This window comes from Ctenopharyngodon idella, chromosome 21 (assembly GCF_019924925.1).
Source record: "Ctenopharyngodon idella isolate HZGC_01 chromosome 21, HZGC01, whole genome shotgun sequence".
Classification (NCBI taxonomy): domain Eukaryota; kingdom Metazoa; phylum Chordata; class Actinopteri; order Cypriniformes; family Xenocyprididae; genus Ctenopharyngodon; species Ctenopharyngodon idella.
The window spans coordinates 26,864,233-26,884,819 of record NC_067240.1 but is presented as its reverse complement, the minus strand read 5'-3'; the positions used below and the strand labels follow the sequence as shown (position 1 = coordinate 26,884,819).

At 37.3% G+C, this 20,587-nt stretch overlaps 1 protein-coding gene and 1 long non-coding RNA gene across 2 annotated transcripts in view; both read right to left on the bottom strand.

Annotated features, from left to right (window-relative positions):
* LOC127504122 (uncharacterized) overlaps nt 1-20,587 on the bottom strand; it is a 1,137,365-nt gene that overhangs the window by 246,787 nt on the left and 869,991 nt on the right. The window lies entirely within an intron of this gene.
* The window catches only part of gabra3 (gamma-aminobutyric acid type A receptor subunit alpha3), a 222,200-nt gene continuing 213,014 nt past the window's right edge, over nt 11,402-20,587 (bottom strand). Inside the window, exon 10 of the mRNA XM_051878531.1 lies at nt 11,402-12,884. Coding sequence (XP_051734491.1) covers nt 12,537-12,884 — 348 coding nt within the window. The 3' untranslated portion in view covers nt 11,402-12,536. The remainder of the gene's footprint in view (nt 12,885-20,587) is intronic.

The window sequence follows — 20,587 nt, the reverse complement described above, 5'->3', positions numbered from 1 at the left end:
TGGATATGTAGGTGTGTGCTGTCTTATCATTCCTCTATCTGTTTGAAATCCATGGATCACCACTCTGTGTTTCTGCTTGTTCATACACAAAAATACAAATGAATGTTACAAATGAATAAATGACTATATCCCGTCTCAGGCTACTGATAATTTATCAATAATGTTATTTATTTAATGATATTATAGATTACACTTTTGCAGAACGTGCCATGGTTGCGGAGTTATCGCATTTGACTAGCGTGTCACTGCTCCGCTGCTTTGCGCATGCGTAAGTCATTATTACGAGAAAGTTTCTCATTATTATGACTTACAGAATTATATTTTTTTTACTCAATTGTGGCGGAAATGGGCTTCCATATAAAACTGCCCAGCATGTTGGGCAAACATTTAATCCAACCGCTGGGTTAAAACAACCCAATCACTGGGTTTGTCCATTTTCAACCCAAATTGGGTTGTTTTTTAGAGTGCCAATTCACTGTTGGTCCAGTTCAATAACAGTGTCAATGTTGCAAAAACCAGTTTATTTAGGGTAGTGAAGCCTTTCCTCCATTGACATCCATTTATAAAAAGGCTCTTGTTTCCTTCCCCTCGTACTGCAGTGGTATGATTTTTTATTTATTTATTTATTTTTACTAACCTTGGAGACTTGCCTGAAATCAACTTTGTTCAGGATTACTAGAGAGGTACAGACAAGTGAGACTGATCAGGGTTGGAGCTAAACTCTGCAGGAACCTTGAGGGCATTGGATTAGAAATGCTCAGTGGATCTCGAGGGTCAGAGTTGCCCAGCTCTGCTCTAGGATGTTTTCAGAAGTTGCATAGTGCCTTATGCCATGAATAAAGTCAAGTACACTTTTACATAATTTTCAAGGAAAGATTCAAGTGAATTACTCATGTGGTGTATGTAAAAGTAGACCTTGAATACATCTTAACCATTATTTTTAAAAAGCTTTTTTTCAAAAAAACATCTGCCAAATGAATAAATTTCAAATAAATATCACTGAGGTTTTAGAGACCACAAGATATTTTATGACTTGAACTAACTTTGTCGTCATCAACTTTTTCTTCTTGCATGTTGGTTGCACCACATGACTTTAGTTTCAGACAAAAAAAAAAAAAAAAAAACTTTGGATATATACAGTAAATAGTATTGTTTATGTTTTTTTTTTTTTTTTTTTTGAATAATCTAATAGGACAAAATATAGCATTTGTACAGGTCGAGACATAATTAAATCTTAACTTTGTATGCATCACTATTGACAGCCCTATTTTATTTTATTTTTTTAACAAAAACCATCAGTCACATCAGAAAAACTCAGATTGGAATATCTCACATCACCCTGAGTACTCCAGTATTGACAGCTCAATCAGACGAAGATGTTCATCTTCTGTTTGTCTGTGCATCATATTAATTTACCAACATCATAAAGCATGGCAGCCCTATCGTTCGGAGGAGCTTGACTGACCATGGCTTTCATGTTAGCCGACGTCTCTTTGAAAATTGCGTTGCAGGGGATGGGAAGCTGGTGAGTCTGAAGTACTGTAAATCATGGATACAATCTCCATATACATGCTGCCCCCTACACTCTCCACAAGCTGCCAGCTTGTGGTACTCAAAAAGAATAGAACATCACAATAATACATATTTTATGAAGGCAAGGCCAGTAGCAAGCTAGTACACTTCCAACAGCAGAGAAGAGGATTTGAATGAGGCAGGGCGAACAGCCTAGGTGCTTTCAATGAGTGGAACAGAAAATTTAGAGCAAAGAGATTATTTAACTTTGGGCATCTCAAAGACTGCAGGAATGGGGTTACCGATATGTGAATACTAAGAAAGATAAAGGTTTAGGAAACTAAAGGGAAGATTAAAAAAAAACTCTGCAGCTACAAATGAGTATAGATGAGACATCAGATTGATGTATAAGTTCTCCCAAAAAATGAAAGTTCTGTTACAAATTAACCACCCTCATGTTGTTCCAAATCTCTATGCAAAGAAGAAATGAGAGAACATGTTCTTTACTGCTCTTTTCCACACAATGACTTTCCCATATAAATTTCAAGTTTCACTTTATTTTGATGGTCCCTTTAACACGTCCTGTTGACTTTAAGTAACACTGCACCTACTACTAACTCTTATTAGTGTGTTAGTAGAGCATTAGTAGACTGGTAGGGTTAGGGTTAGAATAAGTTGACATATGATGTTTCATTAACAAAGTTCGGGAGGAGCACATGCAAATAATCTAATCAACTTTTCACCAGCAATTACCACGTCTATCCTATCAGCATGAGAGGAAGCCTATATATATACACAGTCGACTCACCTACATTCCTCGGCAGTTTTCAGCATCCCTTCACCACCCTGACTCCTCACTCTTGGCTTGTTCCTACCACAGCCAGGAATACGGGGGGAGTATTCTGCGTTCGGGCCAAATACCGGGCCCGGAGCCCTCTTCTCAGACAGCACGCCAAATACACTTACCATTTACTCTCTCTGACTTATTTGTAACTTTGAACTTTGAGTAGTTGCAAAAGTTACTTATAGTCAGTAGAATGTCTGTTGGGGGACCATCACAATAAAGTGTTAGCAGATATTGAGTAGACAGTCTACTAATACTCTAAATAGATTTAGTTGACATGTAGTTGCAAAGTTACTTATAGTTAACAGAGTGTTCAAAAGGGACCATCAATATAAAGTGTTACCAAATTTTAATCTTTTTTCTCACAAAAAAACAAAACAAAACAACAACAAAAAAGACGCTATGCCACGATTCCCTGATTAGACGCTATGGGGAACACCATCAGCATGACCGGTGTCTGAAGCATGTGTTTAAACATGACAACTTTATTGGCTGACGACAGTCCATGACGTCACTACCGGTGCACCTGTAATGTATATCATCAACTTCTTAGTATGAAGGAGATGTGCAGGCAAGCCTGAGGCATGGCAATGAGATGCAGTGTCTCTTTCTTCTTCTCAGGAATCTGTGGTTGTAGTCATAACCCGTAGTTCCCTTTTGAACTGGAACTCTACACTGCGTCCGCAGATGCTATGCTATGCTATCCCATGCCGAGGGAGCAAGTGCCACATTAACTGTGTCTATGCACTACCGAAATGGGCATAGCATAATTGACTCAACGGACTTACCTGCCGGAGTCAAATATGTCCGATCCTACAGGAACACACTTGGTCACAGAACTGTCACGTGGCAATATTCCATTTGGCCATTACCCAAGCTCACTTTTTGAACCTTTTGAACGAGCTCTAAGGTTTGGCTATGTCAGCTTCATCTGTTAGATGTCGCCTATAGGGAATACTGGCTCAGCGAGAATGTTTTTAGTTCCCATTTCCTTTGAGAAAAGAGACAGGTGCGAGCTGAGCTTTTTCATCGCAAATTTCTCGCAATGGGTACATTCAGCCCTTTTGAGAACTGAACATGCATGCCCCTGATCCAAACAAAAAACGCACAGGTCCTGTGTGTCATCAGGTGTCAAAAACCTAGAACACAGAGGCACACACTTCCCCAAATGCTTGCCTGAGTGCATTTCCAAAGCTAAGATGTACCAAGTCCCTTTGGAGTGAGAGCTCACTTTAGAGCTGCATGCTAGGCTACACCCAAACCTTTGTGAGATTCTATAATCTCTGGGTAGAGCTGGTTTCGTCTTGAGTCTTGGGTACAGTTGGACAACTGGCTAGGTGTACTGCTTGCTTGCAGCGCCGTTCCCCTCTCTGAGGTGATAATGTGCGCTCTTTAGTCCAAGTGAGTTTCCCATGCTTGGTGAATCCGGGACACTTTTTCCACCTCCAAGTACTCAACAGTAACCGAATTCGCTAGCAGACCCATTACTTGTGGTATGCCCCTTTTCAGGCGAGCCATTGTACTTGGGTTAAGTGCTCCATACTCAGTTTCTCTGCCAGTGAACCCAGTGTTATTCATTTCATCATTAGTCACTATGGCTGGCAGTCTTTCCCTTATCAGGTAGAGTCCACCACTAGGGCTTTTTCTTTATGTAGTACTTCCCACCAGGTAAGTTCATAGGATGTCTCTCCACATGTAAACCTCTCCTTTGGGCAGGATGTGGTCTCCGTAGTGTTCCTTTCTCTGCAGAGGAGGAGAACACTTCCTCAGAGTTAACAATTAGGTGTGCTCAGCTGTTAAAAAGAAAGGATACGGCTAAAGCGAACTTCCCATGGTGAGGACAAGTCTTTGAATAGGGAGGCTTATGTAACTTACTCTGGGCGTTGGGAGTGTTACGACGTTGCTGGAGTGCACTTGCTACTTGGCACGCAACAGCCTGCCTAAACTGCCGAAACGCTTCACACATTTCAGCTAGTTGTGGCATTTAGTATAGGGCCCCCTAGTGTCGGTCTCGATATAACATCGAAGTGACTGACAGATAAGAAATGTCTCGGTTACTATAGTTATCTCAGTTCCCCAATGGAGGGAACGAGACTTTTTGTCCCTGGATGAGTGGAGGAGTGGCTGGGATGCAAATTGCACTTGCCAATTCTCACTGGCCTTTTCTGAAACGTCAAAGGTGTTTGGGGCTCCCAAGTGTGACCCTGAGTCACAATGTCTTGTTCCCTCCATCAGGGAATGGTGGTTACAATGGTAACCAAGATGTTTTCTTTGTTTTAGTGTGTATTGCATTAACAGAAAGTCAGATAACATAACATTTTTTTAAAGTATTTTTCACAAGTTAATCTTTAATGGTATTTTTTGTGCCATGACCTTGAGGACGGCAAGTTTTATGACATTGCTATACAGACTATAATAGATGCTATAATAGATGTCTCATTCTAGTGTTTTAATGCTGAGGAAGAGTCTAAGCCTCAGAAGGACACAGCCTCACTAGGATGCAGCCAACGCTGTTTGTGTGACTAATAGGAAACAGTGGGAGTGTTATTTGTTTGAAAACAATTATTATTTTTTAAATATTGCTTTGTTTCACTAGTGGCACTGAAATTATATACTTCACCTTTAAGGACAGAGCGGCGTTGCGAGATTGGAAATATGTGCATTGAATTGGGTTTGTGAGGTCCATTCAGTATTCTGTTTGCTCACACTGTGAGTGTCACAAAGAAAATGTTAATGTATGTGTGATATTTGTGGAGTGTCCAGATGGAAACCGTGTAAAGGAGAGGGCCAAGGTCAAAGGAACACACACACACACACACACACACACACACACACACACACACGTACGTTTGTTTATCTGAATTGTGGGGTTTTTATACTGTACAAACCGTGTTTTCTATCCCCCTACACTACCCCTACCCCTAAACCTACCCATCACAGAAAACTGTGCACAGTTTTACTTTCTCAAAAAAATTCTTCTCTGTATGATTTATAAGCCTTTTGAAACATGGGGTAATGTCCTCATAAGTCACCCTCTCCTTGTAACACCCATGTCATTATACAAATTTGTGTCCTGATATGTCACAAAAATGCGCGCGCACACACACACACATCCTTGTTTATACTACTTTATACTACTTTACCTACTTATACACTGTAAAATGTAATACGCTATATCTACTCCATAAAATGTTGGCAACAGATTACAAGCAATATTATTAATCAAATTCAACAAATAGAATTGAGTTAGAATTAATCAAATTAATTCCTTAGATGTCAACCATTTAAAATGAGTAAAATTTAAGTAAAATTTAAACAAAAATATCTGAATAACAGACAGACGTCAAAGATGAATTAAGAACTCTTTATTTTTTATTGCGAACTTTGAAGACACCCGATGATAACAAGCAGAATCACTGAAGCAAAGAGAAACAGAAGAATTAACAGAGGTTTAGATGTTGATTTTATTGAAAATGTTTGGTCACTATTATGGTGATCAGTGTTTCATTTAGTTGGCCAGTTTGATTCTTCGCTTTTTATGTCAGTTTGTGGGTTTTTGTAATGGTGTTTGCTAATTTTACACATTTTAAAAGGTTGACTTTTAAGGAATTAATTTGATTAATTCTAACTCAATTTTTATATGTTGAATTTAATTAATAATATTGCTTGTAATCTGTTGCTACAATTTTATTGAGTAGATAGAGCATATTACGACATTGTGGGGTCCTTTAGTCGGACCCCACAAAGACAACATCTTAAAAGTCATATATAAGAATGTTTACACAAAATCTTAAAATTGAGTCAACATTTAGTCTCATATAAAAGATTTTGTCCTTGTGGGGTCCAATTAAAGGACATTTTATTAACATTCCGTATCTTTCGTACAAAGTAATAAATACAAGTTCACACACACACACACGCACACACACACACACACACATGATAAGACAACAGCAACAACAAGGAAATGAAAGGACTGAATATTTATTCAACGTAAAGAACAGCAAACCAGGACACATAAAGATTGAAAACAACACTAGAATACTGTCATTAGCTCCACAAACAAACTTTCACAACAAAAATAAAAGCAAAACACCTTGAAGTCAAGATTTTAACAAAAACAACATTTCTGACAATCTTTCTTAGAGCTACACAGTGGCAGGGAGGGCCATCGTTCAAATGACCGAACAAATTTATATTCCACAAAAATTTGCTCCAATTATTTCATACAAGTTGGCCATACATAAGACACTGCGAATGTTGAAGTCCACGTATTTTATATATCTCACAGAAACCTTCACACTTAAGCCAGGTACATAGCCTCACAGTTATAATATGTAATCATCCAGGGTTCACTGAAGAAACTTTTGAGTTTCAGATGTGTTTGACAACAGTACAACTCGAAAACTATTGCAACATGCAAGTTACAAAGTAAGTAAAGGTCATTAGGAGCTTGATAAAGTACAATCACTGTAAATTTTTCTTCTCAATGTTTAATATGTAATCCTCTTTGTTTGGTCTCCAACACAGAATCCTTTGCCACCAACAGAAGAAGCTTCAGAATGTGCTAGGCTGACCAAACACGTAAGCAAGAGGGTCATAAAGGGCAGCAAAGAGCACAAGAAATCTACAAATGATTCTCTACATAAGTACGTTGACCTGTTGTAAATACTTAAAATGCATTCTTGCATTAAATTTGGTGATAACAAACCTCATACTTAAGGGGTTGCTACCTTTGAATGTCCGTGCATTAAACCTGTTTACACTGATGTCCACTATCTAGCGCCTCGTGTGGCAAAGCTGAGAATGTGGGTAGGATTGTAACTCCCCTTCTATGAACTATTAACCGAACAACAATCTAGACAATAAAAAAAATTCTAGTGACACTATTTCGATAGTCCACTTTAGACATTCTACTAAATGATGTACAACGATGTACTAAAAACAGACGTTTTTCCTTTGCATTTTTTGCACACAGACAACTACGTTGTTAAAACGATCCCCATTCACACGGATCAGCGAATATAACTGAAAACGCTGTATTATGCATGCCAGGCCAGTAGTTGGCGATGTCACTTTGTAAAGAAACACTACACGCCTATAGACTGAAAACGTAATATGCATGACGTCAACGTTTTCACAAATTTGCGTATTTGCAGTTTACACAGAGATGGTGAAAGTATCGTTTTTTCAAAAACTTGCACTTTGAGACCCATTTTAAAAATCTTGTGTTTTCACGCCCCCAAAAACGCCAGTGTCGTGTAAATGAATGGCCAAAATGCATGAAAAGTTTTTAGTTGAAAACGGTGTCGTGTAAAGCTGTCATTATCAGTATTAGGAGACTGTTAGATTAAAGTTCTGATTGGGGTTAGTAGAATACTGTAAGTTGACATACTTATAGTCAGTAAAATGTCTTTTGGGGAGCATCACAATAAAGTGTTAGCAGATAGTAAGCAAACAGTCTACTAATAATTTCATGACTGGTAGTTTACATGTAGTTGCTAAGTTACTAGCATGTCTGAAGTGGACTATCAAAATAAAGTGTTACCAAAAAAAAAAAACCCCACAACATTTACAAAACTTTTCTAGTTTCCACTAACAAAACCAGGGGGATTTGGCACAATTCACTGAACTGTATTTGACTCAATAGTATTGAGCTAGGCTGACGATCTAAGGTAAGAGCTCTATCAGCTTATTATTCCACTAAGGGTCTAAATCGGTAATGGTGTCAAATAGGTCAGTTGTTCAACCATTAGGGCAAAGTCTCCGTTACAGGGTCTTGTAAAGTGCTGGGAAATCACAAGCTATGCTAAAGCAACTTTTCTCAAATTAACCCATCACAAATGCTCCCTTGACATGTCGGTGCAAGAAACTCAATATCAAAGGGCAAATCATTCCCCCTACACTTTTCTCTAAAGGTCATTTGGCACAGCTGATAATTTGGCTATAATCATGATGTATGGCCGAGGCAGCAAGTCGTAAACATAGCAGATTTTTTTTTTTTTTTTTTTTTTTGAGGCAGGCAGTTTCATCAATTCACATGTGCGCCAGCACAACACTTGAAATTAATTTTGACTTTCTTTTCTTTGTTGACATTTATGGTAAGACTTTTATTGCAAACATATATCCATGATGCACATCTTAGTAACTGTGGGACAATAGAAGACCGTTTTCTCAAAAAAGCAATTAATATAAGAGATATCGAATCATCCGGTATGTCAGAGAAAAAAGTTTCCTGTATTCAAGGTGAGTCAAATCACGAGTCTAGAAGTGTCGCCCTAACAAGATTTAGAGGGATTTCAGTCATTCCCTATGACATGGTCTATGTTGCCTATATCCTTGTTCTATCAACCTTTTGAATCACAGTGTGACACGACATAACGAAATATCTAGCATGCGCCAGAGTACAACACGCATGACGTGAAGAACCACCAAGAGGCACAAGATTGATGTCTTCAAAACAAACCAACTGTCCTTACAAGATAATGTTCATCTTATACTATTACATTAATAGAAGCCTGGCTTTCCCACTGCCGTTTATCAAGAATAAAGCTTTTTGGAAAGAACAAGCCACATTTCAAACCCAGACATTGTGAAAAGAAACCAGAAAACTGAATAAGATAACATCTACCACGGCGTCAGAAGCAATTGGGACATGCAGCAAAAAATAAAAAAATAAAAAAATTGCAGATTTCTTGATACAGTATGTACAGGGAGCCTGGCAGATTGTACATCTGCCTCTTCACAGTAAATGTTCAGAAAAGTGCACACAAGGTGGCAGATCTAGCATTAGGCTAGTATTATTAGCCAAGATGCTAACCATTCAACATCATCCAGAAATTTCAGATCTGAAACACACAAAAGGGGGACTTCAAATGTGTAATCAGCTTTAAACCAGTATTTTAAGCAGTAATTCAGCATCATTTTGCAAGTTTTTCAATTAGAATTTGTCAGTGATAACTTTGCCAATTAGCATTTGTACTGCTTAAAAAAAGTACACATTTTACGGTCACCCTCTTGAGCATTACCGTTTCACTGATATTAGCCTTCATGTGCATGTACGTTAAAAGCCAGATGTCACACATTTTAGACAAGTATGCCGACAAAGTTTACAGAAGTAGCAGTTATGGTAATCAGCACAACTACATTTCCCAAGTCTCCTATTTCAAGCTTGACAACATCTAAAAAAATATTACAACTTTTATTTGTTCTTATATTTGAATAAACTATTAAGCCACTACCCTGATAGCACACGTAAGCTACATCACGGAGATGTCTATTTGATGTGCACATTTGGAAGATGCATTTTTTAGTTCGCTAAAAATATTTCCTGTCATATGTTAAATAGACATTTAGAAAATGTCTTTAATATGTTTAGGATTTAGAATGTATGTAAAACTGCATATTAAAAGATGTTTATTAGATGTTTGTACACAACAGATATTGTCGAAATGACGACTTGGAGATGTGTGTGTGCTATCTAGGATAGCTCTACCCAATATTGTACTGTACTGATGCTGTCAAGTTTATACCTTATACTGTAAAAAACACAGATCATGTATGCTATCAGATATGTAGTTAGCATAAATAGATTTAAATTCCTATATAAATAGACTTCTTAGATGTGGTTTTATTTATGATTTGCACTACTTGTGTCAACAATCAATACCAACACCAGCTGATCTAGCCCTACCATAGCTCAAATGAGATGTAAGGAGCCTATTGAATATGGCTATTTGAAGGACTGTTACGAGATACAAAAACATGAAGCCTCATTCAGAAAGATAACACAAGAGCATATGTGGTGATGTAACTAATGAAGAGATTGTCATGCATTAATTTATTCTTAACACATCCTAACAAATGGCAATATTTGGAATATTAAAATAAACATGAGCCCTATCTATTGTTTTGCTAATAAATCCACTTATTTAAAAATGATGAGTGAGATTTTATGTCGTGTGTCTGAAGCTATTGATCAACAGCCACGTGAATGGTTCATGAAACAAATGAAATGGCAAAGTTAATGTTTTTTTGCTTAATATAGCTTGCTGTCACATAAGTACATACTTTACGCAACTTCTTGGTTTATCTACAAAAATGTCTCTATTTAAATTCACATGTAAACCTGGCACTTTCTAAGTGAATGCAAAAGATTTTTCTTCCAAAACCAGATGCATAATAAAATTGAACACACCACATGAAATAAATTAAATCATAAGGAAACAATGGTGATAACAGCACATAAATGCACATCCATGTTGACTGTATGTACTAAGATTATCTTAGAGGGTTAGTTCACCCAAAAATGAAAATTCTGTCATTAATTACTCATCCTCATGTCGTTCCACACCCGTAAGACCTTCGTTCATCTTCGGAACACAAATTAAGATATTTTTGATAAAATCCGATGGCTCAGTGATTAACACTTTCAGATGCCCAGAAAGCTACTAAAGACATATTTAAAACAGATCATGTGACTACAGTGGTTCAACCTTAATGTTATAAAGTGACGAGAATACTTTTTTGTGCGCCAAAAAAAACCTAAATAACGACTTTATTCAACAATATCTAGTGATGGGCGATTTCAAAACACTGCTTCATGAAGCTTTGCGAATCTTTTGTTTCGAATCAGTGGTTCGGAACCTCCATCAGACTGCCAAAGTCACGTGAACCATTGAATTTTCTAAACACTTATGACGTAACGAAGCCTCGTTTACTGAAATCACGTGACTTTGGCAGTTTGATATGCGCTCCGAACCACTGATTTGAAACAAAAGATTCGTAAAGCTTCGAAGCTTCATGAAGAAGTGTTTTGAAATCGCCCATCACAAGATATTGTTGAATAAAGTCGTTATTTATTTTTTTTGGCACAAAAAGCATTCTCATCGCTTCATAACATTAAGGTTGAACCACTGTAGTCACATGAACCATTTTAAATATGTTTTTAGTAGCTTTCTGGGCATTTGAAAGTGTTAATTATCTTGCTTGCCTCACTGAGCCATCGGATTTTATTAAAAATATCTTAATTTGTGTTCTGAAGTTCTTACGGGTGTGGAACGACATGAGGGTGAGTAATTACTGACAGAATTTTCATTTTTGGGTGAACTAACCCTTTAACTATATGCGTAAATTAACATGGCATAGAAACTACTTCTACATTTGGTGTACATGTCATCTAAAACACAGAAAACTATGATATTGGCTTGCAATTGCCAAAATAATAATAAAAATAGTGCATTCACAAACATGAATTCTGTATTGTACAATACATAAATCACGAAATCATCAGTGTAAAGATCAAAACCACCAACACTTCAGTGTGAGGTAATGGAAATGCATGTTCCTTCCTGCGTGGCACTGGCCCACATCTAAAATCTGGTCTTGATATTCTTCACAACTGAAATGCTTTAAAGCCTGTTACAGTGTTTTAATACACTCAATACTTTCTCTGATCCCGCTGCTCATGAACAAAGAACCGTTGGCTGGCGCAGAGCCTTACGGTTAACCGTCAACACTAAATCAACTCGCATGCGGGACGACTCCGAGTTTAATACCAACCTGTGAGAGATCAATCAACACTGACGTTTTTTCATTAGGCAGGCATAAGCTTGAAGACAATTTCAGCACGTGCCAAACTATTCATCTCTATGGCGAGCGATTAAAAAGGCACACAGTTTCTTTATCTTGGAGCCTGCTCAGGCTGTTTAAACAATAGAGTCACTGGACAGGTAAATGCACAGATAGACCCACAGGGATGAGAACACAACTCTAGATGATATTACTCTGGGTCTGCGGAGTGTCAAAGGACAGATACTTAATAATGATGCGCCTACAGACATCGCTACTGGCTGCTGAATGGCTACAGGTACTTGCCATGGCGACCGACAGCCAATGGTGACTGAAGTTTTCCTCCAGTGGAGTGGGTTTAGTGGGTAAGTAATGATCATCCATACAAGACCAGTAATATTGATTTTTCATACTCATGCAACACAGGAAATGTCACATACAAATCTGAAAAACTACTGACAAGGATTCTATATCTACATGGCTGTATGACACTACTACAAAATGTAAAAAAAGATGATGAAAATTGGAAAATGAACACAGTAGCAGTAGCATCATGTTGCTGATTAAGAATGGACTGGCAGTTTTTTTTCTCTTTTGGCAGTCGCCATGTTCATTTCTGTGGGCTGGACCTGTTGATGGTCGGCTTTCTGTTGACGTAGGTGGCCCAGTAACCCAGGTTGAAGATGAAGAAGAGCACTGGAAAGATGATACGAGAGATCTTGTCCACTTTGCTGACGCGATTGTATGACTTTCTTACACCCTCCGGCACGTATTCACCATCCATTTTGGGCAGTCGGACCTCTCGGACCGGCTGTGAAGGGGTGGATGTGGATGTGGATGTGGCGCTCTTGGAGATGGTTGTCAAGCCGGGATCTTTGGCTACGCTCATGCTGTAGGTGGTTCCCACGATGTTGAAAGTGTTGTTGGTCTTCTTGGAAAAGGAAGATGACTCTCGCCTCTGTGGAAGTGTCAATAAGAAAAAATAGGGCAATAATTAATAAAAGAAGCGAAAGAACCTTGTCAGTTCTCATGTGCAAAAGTGAAACATTCATCTTACTAATGGAGCTTCTAGTACATCTGTTTTCCCTTACTGCTCAAAATATGACACATTTTTGAGTAATGTGTGTACATTTTATCTACTTTTTTTTTTTAAATAGGAGAGGGAATCACATTCAGTGCAGTAAGAAAAACTCTATTCATGATACCATATCTGATCTGAAAGGAAAATCCAACTTCTTATTCAATGTAGTGATGAAATATAACGTTATGTAATTTTGGCAATCAAATACAACTCAAAATCCAAATCAAATTCATTTGCAATGAAGTATAAACAAAAATATTACTGATTAAGCCAGAATATGGCATACACAGGGGAAAATTTACTAAGAATAAACTGTGGTAACTTATAAATGGTGCCATCTGTGATGTTTTAACACTCATTTTAGTAAAGGAATTATGCAAATCAGGTGCACTGGTGCAAACATGAACAGAAATTGTGCTCAAAGTATTTTACACCTTGCAATTCCCATATCTTATGTGGAAGATGCAGCAGATTATTATATTTTCAGCACATTTGATGCTTGGTTAACCTGTTAGTGATGGTTTTTACACTCAAAACTATAATGCTTTTGTTGTTGCCGTATTTACTCATTGGTTTTCTTCCTTGTATGTGTGCTATTGCTTTACTGAAAATGTATTCATTTATTAACACCTTCAAGTCAAATTAGGAAGTGCTCATCAAGTTCTCCAATCAGGCAAATATAAGGGTTCTGTTATGACTGCAGGCTGAGGAGCCTTTGCTTTTGACAAGTGTTTTGATTCACTGGCCAAGGTTCTTGTGAGAAACATCGTCTTTTTTTTCTCTCTCGAAATTGAGGACGTCCTAAAACCCCAGACAAAAAGCCAGAGATATGAAGAAAAAAAAAAAAAAAAACACTTTTGTGTGTGAAATTTTGCACTGTATTCACAAAGCACCCACAACCCAGATTAAACAGGTGCTGTGTGTAATATGCTGTATATTAGGCTTATTATAGATTGTACTTTATTTAGCTTTGTAAGGCATTTGGAATATTACCCGATTAAAATGTGCAAATATTCTCTTAGTCATTGCCTCCCCCACCTCCCAAGTAAAAAAAAAAAAAATTGAACTCTTGTGTTTTTGTGCAATGATATTTCAAAGTGGAAATTAGACTCTCTGAGGAGGCACATTTTCCAGCTTGAGTGAGCTAAATGAATGCATGTCCATGTTAAATCATAGTGTAGCTGAAAAACGACAATAAAGAAAAGAAGCCCTGGAAGCAATCATACAGTACAGAAACACACACTGGTGGTCTAGTTGTAGCTTCCAGGTCTCTGTAGGAATATCTAACCAGGCTTCATTCTTGAGTCACAATCATAGGAGACATTTGTAGGAATGGCACAGCGAGAAACATTGTATGCCAGTAAACAAACAAAGCCTCTGTAAGCAGCCTACACAGCAAGAAACAAACACAGAAGCTGTCTAGTCTATCCACAAAACTACACTGCTTCACTACATGCTGTATGCTTGTTCATATTACATTTGTTGCTGCTATTTTGGATTCCAAAATTCTTTCAAAGGAATAGTTCACCCACAAAAAGTCGGCTGGGGCTCAAACCTTGAACCTCCTTGCTGTGAGGCTACCCGCTGAGCCAGTGAGTTTGCGAGTTTATAACTTTCAATTCTGACTTTATTGTGAGAAACTCTCTCTCTCTCTCAAAAGAAAAAAAAAAATCAAAACACTGCTTCATGAAGCATCGAAGCTTAACGAATCATTTGTTTTGAATCAGTGGTTTGGAGCGTGAATCAAACTGACAGAGTCACATGAAACATTGAAGTTTCAAAACACTTATGACATAATGAAGCCTCGTTTACTGAAATCATGAGATTTTGGTGCTCTGAACCACTGATTCGAAACAAAAGATTTGTAAAGCTTCGAAGCTTCATGAAGCAGTGTTTTGAAATCGCCAATCACTACATATTGTTGAATAAAGTCCTTATTTAGTTTTTTTGGTGCGCAAAAAGTATTCTTGTCACTTTATAATATTAAGGTTGAACCACTGTAGTCACATGAACTGTTTTAAATATGTTTTTAGTAGCTTTCTGGGCGTTTGAAAGTGTTAGTGCAGGCCTCACTGAGCCATCGGATTTTATCAAAAATATCTTAAATATCTTAAGGTCTTATGGGTGTGGAATGACATGAGGGTGAGTAATAAATGACATAATTTTCATTTTTGGGTGAACTAACCCTTTAAGCTTTAACAAACCAGTAATTAAAGGTGCAATATGTAACATTTTCTGTCCCCTAGAGGTCGCTAGAGGCCTATTCAAAACAAAGGTGTAGCTTGATGACGCCAAGTTTGAGTGCGGAATCTTGGGACATGTGGTCTTCACCTCACAGCCGGTGGAAAATAATCGGGATAGGACTCGGGCAGAAATCATGTTCATGGATGAGATTATTAACATTACTGTAGTATGAAGCAGAGCAGAACCGAGTGTTGTGGGAGCTGAACGAGGCCGCTGGAGCGATTGCACAACACACGCCTCACAAGCAGCGGAACTTTTATTATGCCGCAGTCGCCGGCGCTGCTTCCGCTTTTCCGGTCATGAGTATGAGGTAACACAGCTCTGTTTATCACATTAGATACATTTGAGTGTGTTGAAAATGATGTTATAACATTACTCTGTGTGTTCACTCGGCGGCTGCTGTGAGACACTGTTGCACACTGCAGTAAGATAGATCGATTTTAGAATATCATATTAATGGATGGCTTGTGTTGATAAATGGCATGGAATTAATTTTAAAACGTATTGTATGATGGAGAAAAATCTGTATTACTGTTACTAAAAATTAAGTGGCATCTGATTATGCTATGTTAGCTACTTCACAAAATAGTGTTTTTCTCTGAGGCATGGTAAAGCATGGTACTCACAAAAAATTTTCTCACAATTTACAAATAGTTGGAAACATTTGGGATATTGTAAGTACTCAAGTGAACAAAATATATAACACTGGCCTAGTGGTTTTTGGATATTTTACTGCAAAAATCGTACATATTGCACCTTATGAACATATTAAGAGTATTACGTTTGTGTTCTGTTTCCTTGTTCGTTTATTGTTTGATTAAGTTATAATACCTGTTTCTCGTTTGTTTTTTTTTTTTATTGATTTGGGTTAGTATAGCTTGTTTTCTGTTAGTCTTTGTTTAGACTTTGTTTCATTTTAGTTGGTTGTTCTGTTTAAGTTTTTTGTTTCCTGAGCATTCTTAAATATAATGAAGTTTTTCTGCTTTTTTTTAAATATTACTGCTGCAAATAGATTCTGCTCACATTTTTTTCATCGTCTGTGTTGTGACAAAGGGCATATTAGCATTATTTAAAACTTATAAAACATTTGAAAGATAAATAAGCAGAAATAATCTAATATTAAATCTTTCCCACAATCATTTAAAATAATAATAATAATAATAATAATAATAATAATAAATTGCCAGCCACCACAAGAATTTAATCATTTTCACAAAAATTTCATGGCCCCCAGAGTTTGAAGTTTTTGTTTGATGAATATCTGAACATGCAAAATGTTTTATTCTAGTTTCAGACATTCTTTTCTTTTTTAATCATCACTTGAATGTGGGTAAGTTTCATAAAAAAAGCAACATTTTGAACAAAAAGCGGAGAAAATTGTTTTTGTCAAAGACTACAATGTACATAAGGAATGCTTTTATCACTTGTTTCTGCAAGGCCTTTATTAACCCCCTGGAGCCATGTGGAATATGGACCCCTGTTCACTGTCATTATAAAGCTTGTGTCAGGATATTTATTAATATAACTCCGACTGTGTTCATCTGAAAGAAGAAAGTCATAAACACCTAGGATGGCTTGAGGGTGAGTAAAACGGGCTAATTTTAATTTGAAAGTGAACTAATCCTTCAAGTAATACATTGCTAACATTGTGTAATAAAGACAATATGACCCCCTGTTCTAAAGTGAAAAGTATATTCACATTAATTATTGTTTTGTATGGCACTCATTGATGTTGTTCAAGTTTATTCACCAGAATAAGCCAGTAGTTATGGCCAAGTTGCCAGTGATACAGTACTACTAAAGACAATTTCTGTTGTGTTCATGCTTAACTACCTCATAAACAATGCCTAATATTCCTTTTATATATGCTCAGATAATTATTAACTACTGATGTGTTAATGGGCAACTATCACATGATTATTAAAGTATTATAAATAAATAAATATAAATCACAATGCATTGTGGTTCACGTAAATCTGCAATAAGAGCAAGGGAACTACTGACACCAACACAAACAGAAAATGCTTGCCTCAGAGTTCTGCAGTGGGAGATGCCAGACCATTGGTCCTGTTTTCTGATGCCAATATCTGTGCTAGAGATCTCACAGTGGACACTGCTGCATGCTGCTTCCCCAATCACAGGCCATCGATCCCTGCTACTACACCAGCACCGGAGTCTCTAAATCACAGTCTAGGCTTATGTCAGCATTAGTAAAGGATCCCAACTACATGTCCAACATGACCCACACTGATACAACTGTTACTTTTGGCTTAGATCTTATTTGCATTGTGTATTGGCAAGATAAGCTCCCAGAGTTCACTGAGAAAATACTAAAGAGAATTAGTATGTGATCAACACTCCAAATTCTGCACAAGTGCTTTTGTTTTGGAAGTACAAAGAGAGAGAGAGAGAGAGAGAGAGAGAGAGAGAGAGAGAGAGAGAGAGAGAGAGAGAGAGAGAGAGAGAGCGCGCAACTGCATTTCTCAAAACAATTCACACAAACAGCACCACACATTGGAATAGCTGCTAAAGCCTGGAACTTGCTCAAAATCCACAGTTCATCTCTCAAGAGTAAATATTTATGTCAATGAAAATATCTGAGAATAACACGACGTTGTGTCATTGTTCATAAACATGATGCTTAGCCATCTTGTCAATATAACAGTGTACTCTGTCACTATTTCCTAATGTTAACTACAGCTACAGACAATTTTAATGACAATTATTGAAAATGCATCTGTATGGCATTGACATCAACAGTACAGAGTTAGACATTACTGTATGTAGGAATATTGATCGGAAAAGACGACAGAATTCACAGCCTGGTCTCAATGTTAATAAGGTAATAAGTTAATATGTAACATTTACAGGTACAAAACATAATTTTTGTGCATTTGGACAGATGCTGAAACGTACAATATGGATGTATTGACAGCATTTAAATGTAAACATTATAATGTATTTAGATAAAATATTTACAAATCTTTTATTTCCTAAAGATATGTGTATAATTGGCCTTTTACCATTTTATAAATAAATTTTGGATCCTTTAACCCTACCCCCAAACCCACAAAACCATTTCATAGAGAATATATAAAGAAAAAATATAAAAAAGTAATGGACAGAAATATGTAGGAAAATTACAATTTTAGTAACAATATAGCATTATAAAGACATTTTGAGTCACTATTCCCACTCCTACTTCTAAAACCATTTCCTTAAAATATGTACAGTTATAAAGAAAAACATAACAGACAGACAGATGTAATCACAATCATTTATTTATTGCAAAAATGTCAAAAGCGATAGCAAAAGTAGTCCAAATGACGATGTGTTGCTAATAATGGCGTTTTCAAAACACTGCTTCCTGAAGCATCGAAACATTTGTGAATCTTTTGTTTCCATCCAGTGGTTCGGAGTGTGTATCAAACTGCCATAGTCACGTGATTTCAGTAACAAGGCTTTGTTAAGCCATAACGGTTTCTAAATGTTTCAAAATTTCAATTGTTGCATTACACACACTACAAGATCACATTGCGATAATATCAAACAGGTTTTAAAATATTGCAGCGTCTGTGACTGCTCGAGACAGGCTCAGATCACGACATGGATTGAGCAAGAAAAACTGCCATCATCTCCAGACAATTTATGTGCCACCAGAGATGATTGCCTGTCCAGAGTCTAAAGGTCAGGTGCAAAACCTAGGCTCCGTAGAGGATCAATAAACAAAGTCTCAATGTCAAATTAACAACTCCTCAGATTGTGCTACAATCAATCAATCAATCAATCAATCAATCATGGTAGTTTTACATCTGCATGCCCTGGAGCTTCAGTGCGGCCACAGGGGCATCCATACATTTCATCAACTTATATGGCACCAAGGCTAAGCTGATAGGAAGAACCTTGAACTGGTAAGCGTAGTCAAATGCAAACCTGAAGTACTTCCTATATTTGAATGATCTAAAAATATAATATGCATTTTTCAGATTGATAGTTATGAACCAACCTTCTGTTAGAATCTGAGACAAAATGTGTTTCAGCATCAACATTCTGAAACTGCACATCCTGAGTGTGAAATTAAGCCAGCACAAGTCCAGGATCGGTTGCAAAACACCATCCTTTTTCGGCACAAGAAAATATTATCCTGTAAAACCTGGAATCCTTCTGGGAAGGAAGTACTTCCTCCATGGCTCCTTTCTCCAACAAGGAATGAATTCCTTTCTCAACACAGGCTGCTGTACTTCCATGATCTAATGCAAAAAGGACTTAAAGTGAGTATTAAATTAACAACCCTTTTATATTATACAACTATGTGCTTCATAAGTTCTCTGCCTGCAGCTTGAGACTCTGGGATAGGCACCAGCGTCCCGCTACCCTACAGAGGACAAGTGGTTTGGAGAATGTACAGATGGATGGATGGATGGAACTTTGTGCTTCATAAATTATACAAATGTGATATATTTTCCTTTCTGTCCTGACTGTATCTCATTTTTTTTCTTCTTTTTTTCCCCTGAGGACATACTCAGATTAAAGCAGACAGACTCCGCATTCCTGCTGTGGAAAGTAATATCCTCAATTTCAATGCACATCTCCTTACTCCTCATGTGGAGACCTCATCTGCAAGGCCACTGAAGGAGCTGAAAATAACTCTGAGCTGAAGATATCTGTAATGGTGTAGTTTAATCGAACTATTTATCCCATAATTGTTCATTGGTTATGTATTAAATGTTCATATATTAACATTGTAATAAGCAATGGTCAATTTAAATTAATTCGAGAACTTCAACCCTGTCAAACTTCAAGAAAACCAAATATCTTAGAGGGATGTAACAGAACTTTATGATACTGAGCTAGGTTAAATATTTTGCAACTAATGAGCTATTTCTGTCTTTTCCTTTTTTTTTTTTTTTTTTTTTTTGACAGTCATTACTGAGCATGGGAAGTCACCTATAGTAGAAAAAAAGGGTCTCTGGTGTCCCCAGAATGTGTCTGTGAAGTTTCAGCTCAAAATACCCCACAGATCATTTATTATAGCTTGTCAAATTTGCCCCTATTTGGGTGTGAGCAAAACAACACCGTTTTTGTGTGTGTCCCTTTAAATGCAAATGAGCTGCTGCTCCCGGCCCCCTTTCCAGAAAAGGGCGGAGCTTTAACAGCTCACGCTTCGGTTGCTCAACAACAACAAAGCTGGAGAATCTCACGCAGCCAAAATGAGGATTGTCAGTAACGGTGTTCAGCCTTACATTGTTCAAACCGGAGTCAGACACTGATGGAGAGACTCAGGAAGAAGTTACAACTTTTAGAATGAAACTGGACGTTTCTGAATGGATAGTGGA